Genomic DNA, 26,468 nt, shown 5'->3' on the forward strand with positions numbered 1-26,468 from the left:
TTCTTGTTAACTCATATTTATTGCAGATCTACTATATTCAATCAATGTCATATAAACTAATGTACATGTATAGAGATTAACTGCCTTATCGCTACATAGTCATTAATGAAAGTATTTCAATGTGATTGGATATTAAGATAAGAACGATAGGTAGACGATAGTACATGTAGATACAACACACTGTTGTATAATTCTTTACCTACATGCAGCATTGAGGATTGACTATTGCGAATAATCAACTTGAGAAATGTATGTATGGATAATGTTTTGAATTTATTTTTCATTTTAAAATCGAAAATAACGATAATCCTTAAATAAAATTGTACATAAGTAATGTAAATGAGTTTCAGACTCAGTAAAGTTGGGTAATTTTCATATCCAAATGCCATTAATTGAAAACAATGAAAATACACATGACAGGTAAGTGGACTGTGGAGAGAACTGCACTATTCATGTATTGTGTTAAGTATTATCATAATGATTTTATGTAGCAAGGATAGCATCCGAATTATTATACTATGAACGGGAAAACCACGAATGAATATTTTTGTTACTTAAAAGCAATCAAATTAACGTCATATGCATCGTAAAATTTAAGAAATAAAGATATAATTGCATTGTAGTGTTATACGATTGAAGTACTTCACAATCTTTATGTGTATGTTCTGTAGTTTCTACCAGAGAAACAAGAGTAGAAAACGACAGAAAATGTGCTTTTGATATAAGGGAAGTAATGCCTATACATTTCATTGCATGTTCAAGCAATGATCAATTGACTTATCATGAAACTTTCTTTTATTGTCCTGAAGTCATTATCCAGGCCTATGAAACCAAATGTTCACATTTTCGTTGATATATTTGTTTGTTTTTTCTTCTTCAAAATATTAAGGGTTTAGACCCTGTTTCAACAACCAGTGATATTTGGTATGCTTATATGTCAAATACATTTACGAACTTGTGATCATTGGGTTTCATAATTAACGGAATGTGTATAATTCCTTGTGCAAGTGCATTATCATCATCGGCGAAAAGCGTTAATTGAATGTCCGTTCGAGATATATTTTTCATTCTGTACAGTATATATTAGGTTAGTGCACTAGTTAAGCCTTATGCTATTGTCGACATTTCATTTTTGATATTTTTCTGTTACCATATAAACAAAGTAAAATTACTCTTACATTTCATTTTCTGACTAAAACATAAGACATTAGAACAATCTCAGCTTCCTAAACTATATGGATCAACATCAATATTTAAATTGCTTTTATGAATTTGATATAATATCATTTTAGAATTCTCATACCAACAGTATGGTGCGGTTGATAATAATTTATACGATTTTAGGAAAAGTCAATCGCTTGGGTTCCGAAAAGTATGTTTCCACTCCTACTCCCCTCTCACACCAACTCTCTAAAGTCCACATTTTACACTGGAATTTCTCCTGATGGTAACGTTAATGTCACTTGACTGATGTCTCTATTTTTGCTATCGTTGAGGTCAGTTTGGTCGTCATCGTTGTCATCGATGTCTGGTGATGAAATGCCATTTTGATTTTCGTTATCGTTAATGTTATTTGTCTCCCATTCTGACAACATTCTTTTTGAAAGTGCATCAAGCGTTTCCCTGAAATAGAAAAAGATGCAAGCTTTAAAATATGCACGAAGAGTCTGTCCCTTATCACTACAATTTGATGATTTCTATTGATATTGGTTTAAGCGAGAAAAACAACTAGTTTCCACGTTGTTTTTCTAACCGGATGTAGTGTTTTAAAAAGATCTTTTGCAATATGCTTCAATACATGGGCAATGAATTCGTAATACATTGTGCAAACAGTCTCCCAAAAAAACCAAACATTCACATTGCCTCTAGGATAGCCGTCTTAGCTGTTAGAAGTTTGATAGGCAACACCAATGAACATATTACAATATCACGGGTTTTACATATTACAGGTATCTTCTAATCCAATGATATAACAGATTTTCACCCATGGGCCTTAACGGTCACTACAGTTCGGATACAGAACGAAACAAAGACATATAAACATATTAGTCAGTCAGTGATTTGACTTTTAATCTATGAATTAAATCTGTGAATTAAGAAGATTGTTTTAAATTTTAGTCATATTGACCCTGTTTGGCCCCGCCCCTCTGGCTCCTGGGGTCAGCCAGGACCTATATGTATATGATGTCGAAATGCTATCTCAAGTTAAGAATTCTAACAAAGTTTGACTCATTTCCAATAAAAACTGCAAATAATGTTTATAAATGTGTTTTTTTTTTCTATATAAATTATCGTAAACTTGACCCTCATCCCAGGGGTAAACGTGAGACCCCAGGGTCGTATAATTCACATATTTTGTATGCAAAGAACCTTAAGACCTTTCCGTCTATAAAGAGTATTTAATTCTACGATCAAAAATATTATAAGAAGATTTTTGAAGTCATAGCCTATTTAACAACTGTTGGCCCCGCCCCTAAGGCCCCTGCGGTCAGTCATTGAAAATTGGTGACTATGATTCAATGGCCATCTCATCGGGATAACTTTGACAACATTTGACTCATTTACTATTATACAAATGACCAATTAATGCTCAAAATTGTGTTTTTCCTATATAAACTATAGTTAACTCCAGGTACGCTCTATAACGTCTGTACTTCATCACCGACACCAAAGATCATCTTGGATGGGTCGGCTATCGAAATGTTATTTCTTCACCAGCTCCAAATTTATCGAATCCTTGTATTGTATATGCAAGGTCCTTGTATTAATGAATTAATAACGTTAGAACTAATAATGTTAGATCTTCCAATGTATTTTGTTTATGGAATAATCATTGTGGAAAATTCCATAAAATACAATTGAGTTACGTTTAAGTTACTTACTGTATTCTCATTAGGGTTCGTTCTTGTCGAGCAAGGCGAGCTGTCACCGACAACAAACTCAGCTTGTGAGATCCAACACATTCATCTATATTCTGTATATTCTTGCTCAGTTCCTGTATAGGAGGTGACTCCCACTTTTCCAAAACTTGATATCTTTCACTTCCTTTATCTTTTTATATTTCTTGACACGTAGTCTCTGAATAGATAAAAAAAAAATCAGTTTCACTGCGATATTGTGAAATATCAATATTTGGGCACCGCTTTCTAAATTCAATGAGCGAAAACAAAACCTCATAAAGTTAAAAATGCAAAATAATTTTAGTTTGATAAATACAATTATTTATATGCAATTCAGTAGCTGAAAGATATTACTAATTTAACGTCGTCGCCCATGTGCCAGGATAGGGAAACATCTAATGTATTGCTATGGGATCTTACGTGTTTGATCATGCTTCTGAGTTCTACCCTAGCCACGATCCAAGCCCGGTTCACCTCCAGTCCTCGTTGAGCGTCATTCTGTATGTGATGGTAAGAATCGCTTAATTGGGCGATCAGGAGGTTCAAAAGTAGAACTATACAACAGAACAGGAACAGAACCACAACAATACAGCTCCAGGGACTGGAACATAAATAGGTAAAGGGTCACTTAAAATGAAAAAGCTACTTTATCACATCGCATTCGTCGTTATATAATTCAAGAAAATAAATACACATTGTTTAAATTGTTATGTATCCATAGTTTTTTGTACGGATCGTCAAATGGGATACTTGTGATTTTGTACACGAAATCCAATTTTGTGTAGAAAAAAATGAATTTTGTTCAGCAAAAATGAGTCCAGATTAACAAAATTTATAACATATTACAAAAATAAGTTTTGTTATACAAACAATCTATCAGTGAACAAAAAGTCATGACAAATTCAGTTTCGTTTCGTTACACAAAATTGAATTCTGTCGTAACAAAATCACTTTCGTCTTACAAAATAAAGTTTTTTATAATAACTTGATTTCCCTTATGACAGAAATAATTTTTGTTAAACAAAATCATCTTACAGTGGACAAAAATCATTTTCGTTATGACAAACTTCATTTTTGTGGACAGAATTCATTTTCGTCTCGACGAAATTCAATTTCGTCTAGACGGAATTCAATTTCGTCTCGACAGAATTCATTTTCGTCAGTTAAGTATGCAAATGAGTCCATGTTTGACCTTTACTTGTAAGCTGCTAACCGATTGGTTGAAAAGCTATTATCTGCATTTTATTGAAAGAATATTTTTCATAGAGTATCCATTTCTGTATGTACGTAATCGGCCTCTACTTGATATCGTAACCTCCCTCCCCTCCTATTAGGCCTTATAAATGATATTCCAGAGCATGTGCCTTTCACAAGAAGTCATGACATAATCTGCTGATTAAAGTAAGTATAATAAACATCCGCAAGAATGACACGGATGATACAAACACAGGTGCTTCCTCCAAAAGCTCTTGCAGCCTATCCATTATATAATGCTACATTGGTTAACACCGTGTGCGCGTGCCATACCAACGGTCACTATATCGAATGGGAGGCCACGTCACAAAAACGTGATGAGACAGTTCATTTACATATATCCATATTTGGATTCGGTGACAAAATTGACTTTTGTGACACAAAATTAAACTTTGTGTTCACTTTTCATTTTTGTTTAACAAAACTCAATTTCGTCCACCAAAATGAATTAAGTCATGACAGAAATGAATTTTGTGTAGACAAAATTGAATTTTGTGGTCAATTTCCACTTTTGTGTAACAAAACTCAATTTTGTCCACAAAAATTAATTTTGCCACGACAGAAATGAATTTTGTGGAGACAAAAATGATTTTTGTGTGCTGAAAGATAATTTTGTAAGACGAAAATTATTTCGTTATGACAGAATTCAATTTTGTTATTTTGATTTTGATTACAAAAAATATGGTTCCAATGGGCGCCCCGAATTTTTAGTTTGTTAAAATTAAGTGTCTACGGACGTAATAATTTGTGTAAACATTAGTAAGCATGATTGTTTTATATGCATTTTCCTTTGCTATCTTGTGCTTGTTGATAGTTCTATCATTGTGTTTAGTGTTTCTTTGTAACTAATGCTTGTGCATTATAATATTCTTTATTTACGTATTTAGAATTTAAAAATGTTTACGTACTAAATCTTTATTTACTACGTGTTAAACTTAACGGTATCCATTGTTTGTATTTTGTAGTATTTACTTACTCATTACTTGTATATTCTATTATTTTCTCAGACTCTATCAGAATCCGAAGACCCAGGAACAATATGGCCCAGAAGGAACTAAAAAACAAAACATGATTTAAATATTGGTATTCCCTAACAAACATAAATTATGTATGAATATTTATATAAATAATTTAAATGAATGCATAAAAGGTATATATTGTTTTATTTATAGAAGGGTCTAAATGTTTGGCTTTACCAAAACTAAAAATATAATTATTCTTGGTCATCCAATGGCTTAACAGTTTGAAACTATTACACTATAACTCAATACTGATATGAATGAGCCGTGTGTGGCAGTACTGTATCAAATCTCCAATAACCATCGAGTCCCCTGAACATATGCCCCCCCCCCCCCCCCCCCGATATGACTTACCTTGTATCTTCGTCCAAACTTTCATGAGAATCCCCTCTCAGGGCGAGAACTAGAGTTCCACTGAAGGCTAGTAGGAATACGGTAAATAGCATCATGAACTGGATCACATCTTTCACTATCCGCACTAAAATCTGCGCATAAGCTCCGGTTTGCCTAAAAAGGTAAATGGATAATTCTAAGTTGATAGCGAGACAATAACAATGGATCTAAAAAGGTATAATTTTATAAAGATAGATATCACCAAATCCTTTATTGCTTCGAATTAAAATAACACTAATCTTTAATCAAAATAAATTTCTAGAAGTGACGGTTGTAATAAATATCTTGTAATCATATTTACCTGAACACGGATGCATATTTGAATATACGGAAAGTCCATAGGAGAAATACTGCGGATAGTACCTGCCATTGGCTGTTGTTGTTTGTGAAACGTAGAGGAATCAGGACAATCAGGAGACAGGATGAAATCAACTGTAGGTAGTTTAACTTCTCTTTGAAGTACTCGAGCTTCTGTCTGTCAAAAGTAACCAAAAGAAGTACTCACTCAATTAATAATTAACAAGATCTAATTGTGACGGTCGCCGTCACTTAAAGTTCCCCCAATCTCCACAGAGCCTAATTTGACAATAGTGACCTCCCCTGAATGATGATGTGACTCAAGTTTTACTGGTAAATACATTTTATCTTGCAAAAGAAAAATGCTCTTTTGAAAAATCACATTATTTATTACCTCAAATAGTTTTATGTCACTAGTAACAATAAACTATAAATTAAAAATACAACAAAAATGAACTTGAACCTGAAAGGGATTCCTACTGATCAATGAATGAAGGGAGATAACTCATAGTGGTTTAAGAAAATCTGAAACAGTCACAAAATTTGTTTCCAATCGATTTCAGGTAAATGGGACCAATAGTGAAATATCTATATGCAGTCAATTTTGAACAATGAAAGATTGTGGCGGCCAATCTTGGATGCTGGTCGGAAAAAATGATACCAGTCGACAAATCTGCAGGTCACCAGAAATGACCTTGCAAAATTTCATGGCGATCCGACATATAGTTTTCGAGAAAATGGTCGGACAAAGTCATAGCGGAAAAAGAAGAACCAGAAGAAGAAGAAGAAGAAACAGAGCAAACAAATTAAGTTCACCATTCCGTTTAAAATACTTAAGTCCCAATATCTGTATCTGTCTGATTTGTTTCGTAATTTATAGGAATTTATTTTGGGAATATCCAGTTGTAAATCAAGCAAAGATAGGACTAAACCGAGGTCAAAATGGTCACAATGATTCGGAGACTTTTGATCGGTCCCACTTTTTAAACAAGCCGAAGTTAACCGAACGTCGTTTCCGAGAACACCATGTGACTACCGTTCTACGTAACGCTTTTCCGAACACTTCCTAGATCGGGTTATGTACTTTCTGAGCCTCGTTCGCTAGCTAACGATGGTAACTTCTATGGCGACCAGTTTAACATGAAGGCATGTTTACCAGCATCAAATATCAACAACTGCTGTACCAATTAAAGTTTTCTTGAATTCATTATAAATATTCTTTGATCTAACTTCATTTTAATTACATGTACATCTACAAATAGTCACAATATCGAGGTAGAAAATGAATAATAAACCTAAATAATATTAAAATTATTGATGTTTTGTTTTCATGTTTTGCTAATCAATGTTGCAGAATTACTTGATAATATGATGAATCTCATATCCAATGGTTGTTACGGCGGCAATGGAGGAGATCACTTCACAGAAACCACGGAAGTAGTCAACAGGTTCGACATATTCCAATGGGTTGTCTGTCTTGGCTGCAGATATGGCCGCAAAAGCCATGCAAAAGAAATGTGAGATGAAAATGATCGCACTGAATCTGAAAAGTAAGGACACAAATAGCGAATAAATAAATTTCAGGTAAATACAATTGCAATAGTTGTGAACCTTAAAATAAAATAAAATGGATTCTTAATCAGTTTATTATTATACGTTATACCACCATGTTGGCTTCACAAATTTAACTTTCATAGGTTAAGTAATATTTAAGTAATACTTACAGGAAACGAATTCTCGCGTAATGTTTCCATTTACTCCGTACAAGTAATCGCATTACGTCATGATTCACTAATGTCTGTAATAAAAGATTAATTAAACTATACCCATATACTAGAAATTGTCATAGGTCAACTTAATGGGCTTTTCACCAACAAGAAATTTCAGTCAATGTCATATTCGTATTAACAAACTTAAAGGTAGATCTTTATCCCAACATGCTACAGGTGAATTTCAGGTCTGTAGGCCTTTCAGATTTTGACAAGAAGTAGTTAAAAAGATTTTAGGATTTTTGGCACGTTTGACCCTGAATGAAAGTCAAGTTCATACTAGATAACAAATTTGACAGCCATTTATGCCAGCATGCTTGGACCTAAAATTAGGCCTTCTAGAACTACACATGAAGTCATTTGAAGAATTCAGGATATTTGGCCGTGAAACCTTGAATATAGGTGAAGATAAAGCATACATTGTATTAACAAATTTGGCAGTTATTTATGTCAACATGCTACAGGCCTCATATTAGCTATATATAGGCATCTAGGCCTTCTAGGACATCACAAGAAGTAATTTGAAGATTTCAGGTTTTTGGCTCCTGCGACCTTGAATATAGGTTAAGGTCATTTATGTAAACAAGCGTGATAATTATTTATGCCAGCTTTCTACAGGCCTAATATTAGGTCTCTAGGCTTTCTAACTTTACTCTAACTTTACGAGAAGCCATTTGAAGGTTTTAATATTTGTTGCCTATGTGACCTTGAATGAAGGTCAAGGTCATTCAAATTAATCAACTTGGTAGGCATTGATGTCCGCATGCTTCAGACCTAATATGAGGTCTCGGGGTCTTCTAGGACTCCAGTAGAAGATTTTTAAATATTTTTTCTATAAATTGCAATTTTTAACTTTGAACCTTATTTCCAATCGGACGGTGACATTTTACAGATAAGAGTTACGTAAATTGTTTGCTATAATTTTGTATTCTATGTAACATATCCAAAACATTATGTCATTCTTTAAACCGTAAACGAGATATTGATATAAATTTAAAACTGGAAGTGAGGTCGTAACGGCCATATTGGATTGTTGACCAATATAAAAATGCTGCTGTCACACCTTCAAGTCATGCCCTACAATATGGTGACATGTTTATTGGCATATCTCTTACTATATCGGAGATCTTTTATATACAACTTTTTGTGCAGAATAATAAAAATATATATATATATTAAAACAATAGGTCCTTCCACCCATAAGTAGGTGAAAAGCCCTAATGATATTTCCATCGGCCGTGCTGTATAGCTTACTAGTTAAGATGAATTGTTGGTGTGATCTCAAACGTAAGTAACTAACCTTGTTTCCTCCTTTTGCAATAATTTGGAATGATGATCTGTCTTTAATCTGGAAACTTTTATGATCAGGACTGAAGCCTTTTTCATCACTCTCTAGTACATGGAAATGCACTATAGCTTTACCATCTGTACCGATAAGATCTATCATGCAGTTCAAGATGGATAATACGGTTTTCTAAAAGGAGAAAGACATAGTTGTAGAACATATTTTCCCAGCCATTTGCATACCCTGTACTAGATATACCCTATCCTAACCACAGTCAGACTGAAATGCGGCACAACCGATGTTTAATTAATATTTTGACAATACGTTCAGTGTTAGGGAGAATCATATATTGATTCATGGCATCCATCCTTTGTCAGTAAGTACGGATTTAAAGATTTAAATTTTACGATATGGTCAACAGAAACTGGGAGGGAAGGACTAATGCGAAACATTGCAACATACCTTTATCACAATCTTGGTCTTCAGTATTATGTTATACTCCATACACATTAAATATAGTACAATACATCCTCGTAAGGGACAATACTGAATCATGAAGTGTACCGAATATCGGGGTTTACTGATTTTGGAACTGGTAGCATACATCGAATAGGACAGGATGTTATATCCACTATCTACCAGCTTTTCAAGCTGAAGTTAACGGTGGTTAGATGGAATATCATCATTGTGTTGTCAAATCCGTTGGTTACAGTGACATTGTCAATATCACGCTTTCTTGTTTTAAAGCATGGGAGTATTCGTCAAACGGTCTACTCAATAGCTGATAAGTTATACTTTAAGTACTAGTTCTCTGGGAAGTCTCTGGAACATGAAATTATTTGATTTCCTTTTTCGCGTAATATGATTCCGATTCATCAACTAATAATGCCGATCGAAATGTCGACCATTTAAATGAGGTAAAACAAACCTCCATTTTTCCAGTCCGCAATAGGTCATGAAAACTGAATTCCGCTTCATTCTGTCCGGAACTTGAGAACATTGATCGTACTCTAAAATCACAAAAAAAAACCTTACTCCTCTTCATTGAACGTTAAAAGTCATAGATATTTCCGTACAGCATTCTGTAATTATCTTAATCTATCTGAAAAACAGGATTTATTAGTTATATAACCTCAAAAATATCTTCATATAGATGGCCAACTTTTATTTATATTGTACAACGTCATCATGATTAATAAGTTGACTTATCACCCATTGATTGAAAATCCCCCGCCTTAATTTGATTTTCGGTTTGACTTCGGCTTGTTACCTTGTCTGTAGATATCGAACTTTATTAAAGATAAACTTATAAATCACAGCTTTCTTAGATGTAATTGTTACTTAATTGTATACTTACTCGTTGTTCTTCATATAAAGTATAAGCAGGGAAGCAATGTCATCATTTTCGTTACTGAGGGCTAAAGAGAATGGTAACAGCTTGTTCTTGTCTCTCACACTTGGCCACGCGCCATTATCTAAAAGTTTCTTGCAGACTCCTTTGAAATTATTCTTTACGGCCAGATGTAACGGCGTCTCTCCTCTTACGTTCTGTGTCGATGGGTTTACCCCGCGACTAAGTAGACAGCTGAGCAGCACCTGTACCTGTAAAACATTATCTTTATAAAATGTCACCAATTCATTAAAATAAAAAAAACCGATTCTAACACAAATTAGATTCAACATGATATATAGAAGATTAAATTGTTTTTCGATATTGAAGGCCGACAACAAAATAAATACATATATCAGATATGCTCCGATTTTCCAGCATTTTTCATTGGCTAATACACCGTCATGTGGAGGGCGATATTTAGTATTTCAAGTCGATGTTTCCATTTTTAGAAAGCAAATTGAGTCGAAATTTTATTTAGATTTTTAAGAAGCACCGAGTCAATATTTCCTGTTATGACGTCACATCCGCGTCGATATTCCTGTTGTGACGTCACTCACAAGTCGATATTACGGTTATGGCGTCACAATACCCCGACGTCGAGTTCTTCAGGAAGATGTTATCGAGCCATTATCCATGCATTTCTATATTACATGTACTTAGCACGAAGTATTCTCTTTACCATAATTATCATATCTAATATAAAAATGAAGGACTTTTGATTCGGTCAATAGTGTTATAACGCCCTGGGTCTAACAGGGCGTTACAACACCATCTGGATCTCAGTAAAGGTCCATAATTGATATGTATGTCAAATGAAAACTATCATATTTTTAATTTTGTTGTAGATGACGAATAAGTTTCACTAAAATATTCATTAACTATAAACTGTGTATCAAATAGGAAATTTCTTTTTTTATATAACTTTAAGGTTTCACGCTTTTTCGTCCCTTTCATACCCTTAGTGTCCGGTAATTTAGCAATACTGCTTGTCTGTCCTACAGATAGGCTGCCCACATTGTATTACAAGGTTGAGTGTTTGCCTTTTGGGAAGAAGACTCTGACCGAGACATAACAAAATTTTATGAGTGTTAGTTTCTGCTCCTATGAAGTGATAACCATTAAATGATTGGAACAACTTGTTTGCCCGTTGAAAGTATAATGTGATCGGCTGGGGTGTGCTCCGTTGTAAGTATAATGTGATCGGCTGGGGTGCGTTGTCCTGGTTTGCCCGTTGTAAGTATAATGTTATCGGCTGGGGTGTGATTAGTTAATTAACACAATTTACAGCCAGGGTCATGCAAGGACGGCATTTCATGCATGCGGTGTGTTGCGTGTATGTGTGCCAGGTGCGTGTTTTGGGAGACTGTGGTATATTCGTGTTGTATCTTCTTGTATAGAGGAACTGTTGCCCTTTTTATATTGGTATATCACTGAAGCATGCCACCGAAGACACTAAGCAACACACCCCACCCGGTCACATTATACTGACAACGGGCGAACAGTCGTCCCATTCCCGTTATACTGTGATTAAAAATGGAATAACCTGTTTTATCCGTGTACCAAACTATGGGCACGGTCATTTGGTATAAATAGAGGTGCTCCAGTCATTATCGGGAGGATGTTGTTGCTGTGAAGATCGAAAAAAGCTAAACAGGTAATGTACAAGGACTGAATAAGTCCCTGTGAAAGTCTGAATAAGACTTTCGTGTGTTTAGTGTGATAACCGATGCCGGGGGTAGTCTGAGTACACGACAGCCAGCATTGTAGATAGCAACTGCGCAGAGTGACAAGTGCGCGGGCATCGGAATAGTGCCGCTGCGCTGTATTGGATTATTATATAGTTAATAGGTATGTGTTGTAAGGTCCGTAACAAGTAGTACGGCATTTGTTAATTGTATTTCTCGATGTAAATCCCTTGTAAATATTCTGATCATTTGGTCTATTGAGATTGAGGTTTTATTAGTTACAAGTTATTATATTTCGCTAGCAAAGGACACAGTAGATTGCGAGTGACCATCGGGACGAACCAGACCCGGTGCACGTTACATAATTTGGCGGCAGCGGTGTAGGATACTACTGTGTTTTCTAGACTGGTGCAGCAACTGCGTACAAAATGAGCTCAATTCAGGAAATGGACGAGGAAATAGATGAAATTGAGACGCAGTTGTCAATATTGAAGCAGGGAAGAGATAAACTGTATGAGAGTTTCAAGTCCTCAACACCCAAGTCAGCGATGAACCGGGCCAGCGAAATAGATTCCGGCGTAGCAAGTGCGCGAATGTATAGTAAACCTGACGAACCGGCTACACGGATGATAGCTACAGGTGGACAGTCAGACATGCACGCCGTGGGAGAAGATCATTTGCTGACTTCGGAGGTAATTGGCCATGAATCACAAGGCATAGGTGCGAGGCCAAAGGTTCGGTTCTCTGAGACGGGGAGAGAAAGTGTTAATGTACACTTACTGATTTTCTGGGTGCGAGAGGTAGCACTACTTCACATATAACAGAGAGACGGTCTAACAAGAGGTACCTGCCGTCACCTCCGCTGGTTGATGATACAGACGGAGAAGAGCAAATGGACAGGCGGAGTACCAGTGTGCGTGTCAAGCCAGCTACATATGATGGTTCTGGCTCCTGGAAGGATTTTAAATCACATTTTGAGACCTGTGCGCGGATCAACAGATGGAATAGAGTTGAAATGGGCATGTATCTTGCTGTTAGTTTGCGTGGCCAGGCACAAGGGGTCCTTGGTGATTTACCAGAGGACACAAGACAGCATTACAGCGTGCTGGTGGAATCATTGGAAGAAAGGTTTGCGCCACCGAGCCAGACTGAATTATACAGAGTTCAGCTGCGAGAGCGACGGCAAAAGGCTGCCGAGACCCTTCCAGAATTAGGCCAGGCAATACGAAGATTAACGAGCCAGGCATATCCTACAGCCCCTAGAGAGGTCCAAGACATGCTGGCTAAGGAACAATTCGTCGATGCACTCCACGATTCGGAGATGCGCATACGAATAAAGTAGTCACGCCCAGCCTCCCTAAATGACACCATTCGCCTAGCAGTAGAGCTAGAAGCATTTTACAAAGCATAGCAACGGCGTAAGGAGGGATATGGTCATTTGCGAGCAGCCAGTGTAACGGAAACCTCTCAGACGGCACAGGATGCTGCATTTAACGAAATGATTAATGCTATGAGGGGGATGCGCGAGCAGCTGAGCGAGTTGCAAAATGATAAGACTCAGATGAAGGAGCGGCGACCAAAAAGCAATGGATTTTCGGTTGAAGATATCACCTGCTACTTTTGTAATGAAAAAGGCCATGTGAAAAAGCGGTGCCCAGCCTTGAGGAAAAGCAAGTCAAGAGGCAAACAGCATGGTCGGAGTTCTAATAACAATCAGCCGACAACAAATCGTTTGCGGACGCGCAGAGAACGACGGCGCGTGTTACGGGAAAATTCAAGGCATTCAATTGGTGTAAGGTCAGTGGCTAAGGAGGCAGGAATGTTTGTTAAAATAAAGATGTTTGAAACCAATGCTACTTTCCTGGTCGACACAGGATCTTCTCTATCCTTGTTGTCATCAAGATTATACCAACACATGCCGTTAGGTAGAAGGCCAGATCTTGCCAAAGTCACTTACCAGGTGGCAGCAGCCGGAGGCAGCGATCTTGCACTGTCGGGTGAGGGCACTTTTGCTTTTGCACTAGACAACCAGCAGTTCAGAATGGATATGATTGTTGCAGATCTCACCTTAGATGGTATACTAGGGCTAGATTTCCTAAGGGCACATTATGCAGTTATTGATGTTAATATAGGAATTCTAGGTATTGGGACAAACAACACTCCACTGGTATTCCAGGGACCATTTGGTTGCTTCAAAGTTACTGCTCTAGAGACAGTAAGCATTCCAGCTCGATCAGAATTAGGCCCGAGCAAAGTGTTGGAAGCGGAAAACAATATATCTAAGCATGTAGGTGTCGTTGAACCAACGGGGTGTTTTCTCAAATCTGATGTAGGACTAGCAGCGAGATCATCGGTGCAATCTCAGGATAAGATACCGGTGCGCATGCTAAATGTACATACTGGAAATACAAGACCGATCAAACCACCTGCTAGGCGTGTGTTAGTACATACAAGAAAGCGATATCATGACCAGAAATTGAGCTGGCGGGCCTTCGGGAAAGGGGAGATGGTGTACGTGTCTTTTCCACAAAAGAAGTCAGGTCTCTCGCCGAAGTTCACTAGTTACTGGCGTGGGCCATACAAGGTCTTAGAGAGATATCCAGACCTAACATACAAAGTCAATTGCAGGCCTAGGGGAAAGGCGCAGGTAATTCATATAGACCGCCTGCGAAAGAAACAAGCGCAAACCCTGCGAGATGAAGTTGCCGACCGGGCAAATGAGGCTGCTAATACTAAGAGCGATTTACTCAAGCCGGAGGAGGAATGCGCAGCAGCAAACATTGATCGCAAAGAGAGTGATAGCGTTCAGTCCGATACATCGCTCGTGCGCGACTACACCCGGCAACGGCGACCACCGTACTGACTCAAAGATTTCGTGCGAAATTACGTTTGCATGACAAGGGAAATCTTTGTTTAAAAATACCTTTGTTTGTATGTTTCAGGATGGTGAACACGAAAACTACTCCTGTGAAGACCAAGTATCGATGTCCTATATGTGGGGCCAAGTTCCTAGAAGAGAAGAGTTGGTCGGACCACCTGGTTCCATGTTGCAAATAGCGCATGGTGAAGGACTCGTTTGTGTGTAGTGTTAGCTCCTGCATTTACGCTACGTCCAAGAAGACGGACCTTGCCAGGCATCAGAAATGATGCCATGAGGATGCAGGACGTGAAAGTAGTAAAAAGCGAGTGGGAAAGGCAAGATCCTGGGGCGTTTGTATCTGTACTGGGCGATATTGAGGCCCAGAGTACATCATCGGAATTAGAGTTAGGTAGAACAATCCGTAAACCAAGCAAGCCTATAGTGACAGAGCTGAAAAGGAAAGCATCACAGGTGTTCGCATTAGGACGGTCTCCTGTAAAAAGAACATGCGCCACGGCGACAGAATCATCGGGTACAAGTACGGTTATATCGCAGATGACAGAGGTCACACCGTCAGCTGTAGTAAGCTCAACACAAACCGATGCTTTGCATATGACTACCAGCTCCACAACGACATGTGCGACATCCAGTGCACCTTGTAGTACTGTAACCTCATCAGAAGACACTGGTCTGGGGTTTTTGGCGTGACCAGTGATCAGCCAAATAAGACCACATTCCTCTCTGGTTCAAGCTATAAGCGGCAGTGTTTCCTAACCTCCTACTGTCAGATCTCTGTGTGGAGTCAACAGAAATGTGCAGAATGAAGAAACGCAGACTGATAGGCTGCAACGCCATCATTTCCGGAGGCGAACAAGAACGACAGTGGGCGGAGTGATAACTTGTGAAGAGATGTCGGAGGAAGAGTGGTGGGACTAGATATATTATCAGACATCGAAGCGTGTTGAGAAAGACAGTTTAAAAGTTGGTTTGTTAGTTTAAAACTTAGTGTTAATGACAGTTCTTTAAACAGTTTCTTATTGAATTTGTAAAGATGTTATTCGTAGTCACTAGGGAAGTGATATACTTTTGACTTACAAATGCGCGGACGCATTAATCCTGAGGAGAGGGTAATGTGATGAAAACGGAAAGTTTTCCTTAATCATATATGTCATCGAAACGAGAGGTTTCCTTCTTGTAATGTTGTCTCTTTGTAAATACAAGTGCGTACGCTGTGACCAACTTTTGAGTTGTAAATAAACACGTGTATACACGACTGGATGTGCCCGTATTCAGTTGCGGTAGCTGTGTGTACTGTATAGTTTCAGCATTGCCAACCTTGTTAGCTTGATGTGCTTCATTGCGAGTACGTGGTATCAGTGCCGTTGTAATTCTTTAAGTAGTATGTGTGTTGTTTAAGTTAATTCAAGCGTTCGGGTGGCCAGAGATATATTAAAAATGGAATAACCTGTTTTACCCGTGTACCAAACTATGGGCACGGTCATTTGGTATAAATAGAGATGCTCCAGTCAATATCGGGAGGATGTTGTTGCTGTGAAGATCGGAAAAGCTAAACAGGTAATGTACAAGGACTGAATAAGTCCCTGTGAAAGTCTGAATAAGACTTTCGTGTGTTTAGTGTGATAACCGATGCCGGGGGTAGTCTGAGTACACGACAGCCAGCATTGTAGATAGCAACTGCGCGCTGAAGCAAGTACGCGGCGCAGCGACGAGTCACCGCTGCGCTCGATAACAGAGCAAGTAGCAAGTGCGCAACGCAGCGGCGAGGTTACCGCTGCGCTGAATAGTGGTTAAGGAACATAGGTATAGTAGCCACTGCACAGAGTGCCGCTGCGCTGTATTGGATTATTATATAGTTAATAGGTATGTGTTGTAAGGTCCGTAACAAGTAGTACGGCATTTGTTAATTGTATTTCTCGATGTAAATCCCTTGTAAATATTCTGATCATTTGGTCTATTGAGATTGAGGTTTTATTAGTTACAAGTTATTATATTTCGCTACCAAAGGACACAGTAGATTCCGAGTGACCATCGGGACGAACCAGACCCGGTATACGTTACAATACTGAGTGCTTAGCAGGCGCAGAAAGTACCACTTTTATAGACTTTGGTGTGTCTCTGCCAGGGGACAGAACCCAGAGGCCAATAGTGAGGTGGTGTCAAGGAAAATGTTAGGAAGAAAAAAATAAGTTAGGAACAAAGAAAAGATAGTAACTTTAATTAAGTCGCCTTCTACGATCATCCAATAGGCAGCAGGTATAATTATAACGCCCTACTTGCAGGGGTCGATGTCCTGGTTTGCCCGTTGTAAGTATAATGTGATCGGCTGGGGTGCGTGGTCCTGGCTGGCCCGTTGTAAGTATAATGTGATCAGCTGGGGAGCGTTGTCCTGTTTTACCCGTTGTAAGTATAATGTGATCGGCTGGGATGCGTGGTCCATGTTTGCCCATTGTAAGTATAATGTGATCGGCTGGGGTGTGTTGTCCTGGCTTGCCCGTTGTAAGTATAATGTGATCGGCTGGGGTGTGTTGTCCTGGTTTGCCGGTTGTAAGTGTAATGTGATCGGCTGGGGTGCGTTGTCCTAGTTTGCCCGTTGTAAGTATAATGTGATCGGCTGGGGTGTGTTGTCCTGTTTTACCCGTTGTAAGTATAATGTGATCGGCTGGGATGCGTGGTCCATGTTTGCCCATTGTAAGTATAATGTGATCGGCTGGGGTGTGTTGTCCTGGCTTGCCCGTTGTAAGTATAATGTGATCGGCTGGGGTGTGTTGTCCTGGTTTGCCGGTTGTAAGTGTAATGTGATCGGCTGGGGTGCGTTGTCCTAGTTTGCCCGTTGTAAGTATAATGTGATCGGCTGGGGTGTGTTGTCCTGGCTTGCCCGTTGTAAGTATAATGTGATCGGCTGGGGTGTGTTGTCCTGGTTTGCCCGTTGTAAGTATAATGTGATCGGCTGGGGTGTGTTGTCCTGGTTTGCCCGTTGTAAGTATAATGCGATCGGCTGGGGTGTGTTGTCCTGGCTTGCCCGTTGTAAGTAAAATGTGATCGGCTGGGGTGCGTTGTCCTAGTTTGCCCGTTGTAAGTATAATGTGATCGGCTGGGGTGTGTTGTCCTGTTTTACCCGTTGTAAGTATAATGTGATCGGCTGGGATGCGTGGTCCATGTTTGCCCGTTGTAAGTAAAATGTGATCGGCTGGGGTGCGTTGTCCTAGTTTGCCCGTTGTAAGTATAATGTGATCGGCTGGGGTGTGTTGTCCTGGTTTGCCCGTTGTAAGTATAATGTGATCGGCTGGGGTGCGTTGTCCTAGTTTGCCCGTTGTAAGTATAATGTGATCGGCTGGGGTGCGTTGTCCTAGTTTGCCCGTTGTAAGTATAATGTGATCGGCTGGGGTGTGTTGTCCTGGTTTGCCCGTTGTAAGTATAATGTGATCGGCTGGGGTGCGTTGTTCGGTATCTTTAGCAGCATGTTTTGTTTAGCAACATAGCACTATAAAAAGGACAAGATATCTCACAAGAAGACACAAGTATAGTGCAGCCTCCCAAAACAAACAACAAATTGCTTTCAGGGGAGGCCGTCCTTAAATGTCATCTTGCTTTCCGAAAATATTACACATTCTAAACAAATTAATTAAATAAATTAAATGCTAATTTTCATAATGCGGGTCGTATTGTGTTTCCCGTCGTCGTCCTAATTAACTCATTTTAGTTGCCTTTCAATGCTCGAGACGGCAAAACAGCGAAATTAATCTTCACTGTCAACATAGATTGGGCGTAGAAACTTGTATTTGTTTAGTGTTGTAACTTCACCATAGGTCGTCGATATAGATTTTTTATATAGTATTATTATTGTTTTTAAGAAACTTGTAGTTCTTTTTTATTTCTTTTTGTTGAGGTAGTGGACCTTTAAATGACCTAAGCGTACCAACCAACTGACGATACAATTTTTTTCTATGTGATGACACTGAAAAAAATATATTCGCATGCAAATAAATGACAACAAATAAGAAATGAGTTTGTAAATAGTGGACCTCAACGTAAATCACTTACCCTTTCTTCGTTTTCCAGGTTGTCTATGATATACAGCAGGGCTTTGTCTTTGTCTTTCTCAGTCGCTATAACCCGATCTATGTATACTTCGTTCTCCGCATCTTGTTTTCCTATTAGATATGTGTTTGTCTTTTCTGTAACCTGTAATTGGATACATATTGATACTCTTTAGTTCGTTTTTTATAGCAGTGATAAACAATTTTATAACCTTCCGTTAAAATAAAATGTTTTACGAATCTGACCAGAAAAAATAGTGTTTTTTTATAACTAGGCAAACTGTTGGGTTAAGTTGAAAGATTATCTTGTTTTACCAAGACCCATAATGATTAGAAAAGTTTATTTCGCTTAGATATTTGCAATTGACATACCTCTTGTTGGAAGGAATCTTGTAAGACTATGCTACCAAAATCTGCCTGTGATGTGCTGTGATGGGGAACATTGTTGGTCGTCTGCATTCGGTCTAGGCGTGAAAGAAAAAAAATATTGTTAATATATCAACAGGTGTATCAAATTTGGCAAAACTGGAAAGGTGGTTGTTGTTATGCATTACCTGACAGTTGGTTGGTTGGTAGATTATGTTTATTATACCTCTAGTGAGAATCCTGCATTCTGATTGGTCGAGAAATATTTGGTATTTTACACTATCACACGGCACGTAACATTAGAACAATAGAAAACAATAGACACGTTCGTAGCAACCCCCTAGCTACGGGTGATAGTGTATTTGTGATAGTGCAAAATATTAACCGCCCGAAAAAGATGCGCACTCGTTTCTTTTTTCGACGCCATCTTTGTTTTTTGAAGCGACGCTTCAAAATTTATCTGGAGCTAGTTCTGCCAAATTAGTCTGTTTATCGTATTTCTTTTTTAAATTAAGCACGGAGCTTTCCGTTTACGCCTTTTCGCTTACCGTCCAAGTGTTATGTGTTTGTTTTTATGAACCCGTCGGTGATTATGGGAACGGAAGACATGCGATTTCAAGCGTCTTCATGACGTTGCTAATGTTGTAAACAGACGACGGAACGAAACCAAAACTCATTGAGATTTACAAAAACGTTAAGATTTTAACAAATGCAGGAATAAAGACAACAAGAATTTTCACAAAATCCTTATTGTGAGTATTCTTTTTTATAATGCAATGATAGTTAGCACTACTCTGTAGAAGCCGAGTTGCTATTCTACTGCCGACGGTGATTGTTCGACTTTTGCTAAAATTAGTTAAAATGTTTCAATAGATTGCAAATACTTGAAAACTAGTTTTGTTTCTAGACTTTTGGTATAATAAAATAAATACTTCCTGCATTAAAGGGTGGCAGTGCCTAGTGTCACCCTCTATTGCAGGTAGTATTTATATAATAGTTAATGTTAAATCTTTCAGGACTATTTACGAAGGTCTCCCGAATATCTGATATCTTGTAACCAAAATAGGTCAGGTAAAGAAAAAAAATCATTAGGTGTGGGGTGTTTAGCGACATTACAAGCATGATTTTTATTTCATTTCCCTTATTTAACGACCTCTTCATAATATTAATTTATGCATGTTGTGGATGGAAATGGTTTTGAGACGTATGTCTAGTCTCAAATAACTACGCACCAAACACTTTACACACGCAACACACCGCATACACACAGGTATTAAACTCGTTGATTACTAGATACGACCTTCACCTTTGCATTGCTGCGAAGGACTGCACTCGTAGTTAAGTTTTCCTTTTGAGTCATGTCGCGTTGTTCGCCGGACAGATGAGTGTCCAACAAACCGAAATTTGACAATTTCCCTTTTTATCGAGTATAACAACACCTCTACATTATGGTCTACGGTCAATTATCTCTCTTTCAATCGAGACCAATGCCAGCCGCATAACTTCAACGATTATTTCACAAACTTTGAAATTGGGTCGTTTTATCAGGCCAATCGAGTTATTCACCTTGTATATATATTGACATTTATTGTCAGACGAGTTTAATACCTATGCGCATACATGCGAAGCTTTCCTTTATTCCTTATATTGTGGGAGACTGCGGTATATTCGTGTTATTATTCATTGACTGAAGTCCTATTCGTTTTACAAATAATAATGCTATTTCAATGAAATGTACTGCCGAAAACTTTATCTATGTCAGTGAAGTGTACTGCGGAAGACTTGATCTATGTCAGTGAAGTGTACTGCCGAAGACTTTATCTATGTCAATGAAGTGCACAGCCGAAGACTTTATCTATGTCAATAAAGTGTACTGCCGAAGACTTTATCTATGTCAATAAAGTGTACTGCCGTTGACTTTATTTATGTCTATGAAGTGTATTGCCGTTGACTTTATCTATGTCAATGTAATGTTCTGCCGAAGACTGCCGAAGACTTTATATATGCCAATGAAGTGTACTGCCAAAGACTTTATCTATGTCAATGAAGTGTTCTGCCAAAGACTTTATCTATGTCTATGAAGTGTACTGCCGAAGACTTTAACTATGTCTATGGAGTGTACTGCCTAAGACTTCATCTATGTCAACGAAGTGTACTGCCGTTGACTTTATCTATGTCAATAAAGTGTACTGCCGTTGACTTTATTTATGTCTATAAAGTGTACTGCCGAAGACTTTATCTATGTCAATGAAGTGTACTGCCGAAGACTTTATATATGCCAATGAAGTGTACTGCCAAAGACTTTATCTATGTCAATGAAGTGTACTGCCGAAGACTTTATCTATATCAATGAAGTTTACTGCCGAAGACTTTATCTATGTCTATGAAGTGTGCTGCCGAAGACTTAATCTATGCCAATGAAGTGTACTGCCAAAGACTTTATCTATGTCAATGAATTGTACTGCCGAAGACTTTATCTATGTCTATGAAGTGTGCTGCCGAAGACTTAATCGATGCCAATGAAGTGTACTGCCGTTGACTTTATCTATGTCTATGAATCGTACTGCCGTTGACTTTAGCTATTTGTTTCGCACATAATTGATATTTAGTGAAGGCAATGTATGGTAATAACCTTGTAGCGAAAAACACGCGTAGGTATAAAACATTAAATTTAAAGCATTCATATGTTTGATAACATTACTAATATCATTTCCAGGATGGCGATCCCATGTTTTGATCGCTATGAAATCTAGATATTGAATATTTTACTTGGTATGTTATTTCCCCGTGGTCTCCATCCCAGTTACTCTTGTTGTCTATTTATAACTAAGGCGTCACTGGGTCAAAATTCCCAAGTATCAATACCTGGAATTCCTCCTATTTTACACGGTAAAGGTATATCTGTTGTTACGTCTTTAATTATACAAACGCCTTTATAAGCTGTACAACTTCCACTTGTTTGACAAATGAAATACGTATCGAGACCGACTAAATGATTACAGGTGTGACTTAGTTGAACATTCCAAACATTTATACCCGGAATTTGCCGTATTGTACACGGTAAAGGTAGATTGCACCTTACCAGCGCACCTTATCAATTCACACAACATGCGCACCTGTCGTCAACTTCCTTTTAAGGTAATTAAATTGGTGTATAAATCCGGAATAGAGAACATAACCAAGCGGCCCTACACACAGGAAACCTTGGGTGAATTATACCCTGTGGACAGTTTACTTTATAATAAACATTTTTTCGCATTATCTAGTTAACCAGTTAACCATTTTGTTTTAGCAACTCAATAGAAAGTCGCAATGGTAACTCACTTTCGATGTCCCATGAACTATTTAGTCATAAAAGAAATTAACTGCTTAATTTCAAGTAAATAATCGAAAAACATGCAACTGAAGAAATCTTATTTCTACACAAACATAAAACACTAACAATAAAATCACCATTCCAATTTTAGCAGCACCTAGTGAAAAATACACTTTTTATTGATGGCTATTAAACATATGACGTTCTTCTCTATCACCTATTAAAGGAAATACACTACACGGTCCATACTATTCAGTTGGATACTTTTTTGTGAACACATTTGGAAATATACGTTAAAATTCAAGCGTTCTGCTGTTCCATAGCATTACTTATATCTTTGCTAGGATGAACTTCCCGTGTTTTGATCGCAATCATATCTAGTTATTGTACATAACCTTGTCAAGGTAAAAAATCCAAAGACGCTGAATAGTTGTCTAAATACGAATTTATTAAATCACTTTTCTATGAGTCGGAATGCGATTTTCAGAGTGTCCGAAAATTGACCTGTAGAGACCGAGCTCTAGATCCTAACTGATTACAAATTATGAAACATTTAATTTAAAAATGTTCAATTGATACAATGATTGACACCTGGCATGTATATGACTATATTATGGCTGGTCGGTATTCGGACAGGTGAGATAATTAGCTCATCTATTGTCCGAGTCGTAAGTGTCATAGAACTAGTAAGACCAGTTTGGATAATTAACTTGAAATGGTAGATGAGTTATAAAAAGACAATGAAACAATTACAATTAACCATATGTGATATATAGAGTAATCAAATGAAACAGCCGTGAATAGATACATGTACAAAATGTTGCTAAAATTATATCAAGTTTCGAGTTTTCTTTATTTTCCAAATGCAATACAGCATATAGGTTTAAAAAATACATAGATACATTTTATAATAACCATTGTTATGTTTCAAGATGGCGGAGGGTAATTCCGATATACTTCATAATAATTAAACAAATTGACTAATATATGAGTATGATACTACTGCAGATTAATGAGAATTTTCCTTTTTTCTGTTGCCTGGATCAAATATTTCCACAGCAAATTTAAGCTCTTTACATTTTTAGATGAAAATAACAGAATTAATTCATATACACTTGGGTGTTTGTAGTAATAAGTTTTTATAAACTTTTTACGTAACTCAGAATAGGCAGGACATAGTAATACAAAATGCATTTCATCTTCTACATCATTTTTTTCACAAACAGTACAAAGACTATCGCCTCTGGGAACGACGTGTTAACGGCCAGCTTCAATATGCAGAGAGTGGGCTTGCATGCGATATTTACTCAATATTTGTTAAGTTTTAGAATTCAAAGGTTTCTTTAAATAAAATTGAATTTCAAAGTTATCAACAAGATGTTTATAAATTTCACATTTAGAAGAAACATCAAATGCGCAACGCAGTTTCTGAATAAATATATCATGCAAGCGCTGTGAATACAATTCCAAAAATTATTTTTCATTATCTACATTCTGAGCAATCCAAATATTGTTGAAACCACATATACCTAAATCTTTTTTTACATCATACAACCAATTTAATTTAGAATTAGGCTTTTTTATAATGAGCTCAAATAGAGCACTATAGCATGACTTTAAAATACAGTTATCTGTTCTTAATAGCTTTAACCAATATTTCATCACCATTATTTTACGCTGTATATGCAAAGTAAACATACCAGTCTCAAAATACACCATAGAACTATTGACTGTTTTTTTCACATTCAATAAACTCTTCAGGAATAAAAGATGTACAGCTTCAATCTTAGGTGCTGGGTGAGAGTCCCATACCTCGCAACAGTAATTAAGCATGCATGACAAATACGTATCAAATAATGATAATTTTGTTTCAACATTAAGCATATATTTTTTTCATTCTTCTATTAAGGAGGTAGTATGACTTTCTTCCTTGCGATGCTAAAATTATATCATGTCACAAGACGAAAATAAGTAACGAAAGTTTGTGGAAATCAATTTAGATAATTACTGAATTAAAATATTAAAGATGCTCCACCGCTGACAAACGGTATTTTTTCACTTTCAAAAACAAGAGCAGACGATTTAGTATTTTTATTCAGTTACAAAAGTTACTTACTTTCTACCATTGTCACCATTGAAAAGTTTGAGCTTCTAATTTTACTTTAAGTTAAAGATATAAAAAATAATTAATTGCATACCGAAAAAATTCCATGGCACTATATCCTATATGGAATGAAGTTCTGATTGCGCATGCACCGATGGCAAAATAAATTATTTCATATTATTTTTTTCGTTATTTATACATATATATACACGATTAAACACCAATTATTGTTCAAATGATGAATATCATGTAAGCTCTGTCGGCGGTGGAGCATCTTTAACCAATGTTCACAAAATAATTAATGTAGCACTTATATCATAAAATTCTTCATGATATCTATTTATTCTATATATTTTTTAAAAGAAAGCTTTGTCGCATCACTTTCCCATTTACTCTAGCTGTCTACATATAAACTAATGCGCCACTAGGTAAAACATTCCAAACATCTATACCAGGAATTCCTCCTATTTTACACGGTAAAGGTAAATTGATCTGTTGTTTCATCTTTAATTATACAAACGCCTATACAAGCTGACCTTTTGTGATATACACCGGTAAAACCTGTAGTGCTCTTACAACTTACACATGTTAGACAAATGATATACGTATCGATCCAGACTAGACGATTAGGACACTTTGATATCAAAATCCTTTAAGGCGGTTTCGTATAGTCTTTGTATGGATTCGTTTGAGTCTGAATTAAAAATACGAAGTACATGCTTAATAGGTGGATGTATGTGGAAATGGTTGAAATGAAATAGTTATAAGGTATCATATTTTCACAACGAAAAACATGCATCAAGGATTTATAAGTCTCATATACGTCCTGGCATGCATAGAAAAACACGAAATTATAATACATATCCATAGGTCTAGAACCATCGCTTGATAACATGATGTTTAGCATAATCAATCAACCAACAAGTCATCTAATGCTACCTGCATAAGTGAATGTTAAGTGAATAGGAAGTATGCAAACATGAATATATCACTGGAGAGGACCTATATAGGCTTTGCCTGTTGTCGAATCCATTTATCAATACAGTAATATAATATCTATCTCTGTAATTCCTGTATAACTTGTATTGTTTAATAAAATATTTTGAAATGAAATATATCACTTACTGTAAAGTACTTGTCGACTGGCTCTCCGCCATATATCTGCCATTGTCACAGTATTTCTGGTCCGTGTGTATGTGTCAGGTCTACGTTCACGGTTATATGGGGTTTTCCTCTGAGCTATTATAATATCACTTTTCCTTATTTACTGCAAGGACGTACTGTGACCTCTTTTTTCCAGAGAATTCACAAGTCGGCATACTTAACCCATGGATATTAACTTCCGGTGATGAATTTAACAATGGAAAGTGTAAAATCATCAACATACATTGTACATTGTCGGGCATTGCGTATATGACAAATACATTATAAAAGCTATCGATATGTCCACTCCTCGATCCCATTGTTTGTCAGACCGACATGGTCTATTGAACCTTTCCGTACATGTTTCCTGGTCTGTCACGGTCTAATGTGTTCCCCATTTTCTGTACATAAACTTTCTAATATCTTACATACATGTGACTGGATTTAGCTTTATAAAATAAACACGTGACTGATGTTTATCAAACTCGAGTCGGTTAATTTAAAAATAGACACGAGCTTAAGCTTTTACTTTGAAAATTAACATAGAGACATATTTCTAGTTTTAATATGACCTAGTCACACAAAATAAGCATTAAGAGGTAATTAATTAGCATCTATATAGTACT

At 37.1% G+C, this 26,468-nt stretch overlaps 1 protein-coding gene across 1 annotated transcript; it reads right to left on the minus strand.

Moving 5' to 3' along the window:
• On the minus strand, positions 1–26,468 carry LOC138315790 (transient receptor potential cation channel subfamily V member 1-like). Its single transcript, XM_069257058.1, is given in 15 exon segments — positions 1–1,623; positions 2,883–3,030; positions 3,033–3,078; positions 3,321–3,501; positions 5,131–5,208; positions 5,528–5,680; positions 5,868–6,041; positions 7,224–7,406; positions 7,588–7,661; positions 8,933–9,106; positions 9,846–9,927; positions 10,275–10,519; positions 18,918–19,058; positions 19,286–19,377; positions 25,825–26,468. Coding segments are annotated over 15 exon segments (2,013 nt in total). The 5' UTR covers positions 25,868–26,468; the 3' UTR covers positions 1–1,424.

This window comes from Argopecten irradians, chromosome 2 (genome assembly GCF_041381155.1).
Source record: "Argopecten irradians isolate NY chromosome 2, Ai_NY, whole genome shotgun sequence".
NCBI classification, from domain to species: Eukaryota; Metazoa; Mollusca; class Bivalvia; order Pectinida; family Pectinidae; genus Argopecten; species Argopecten irradians.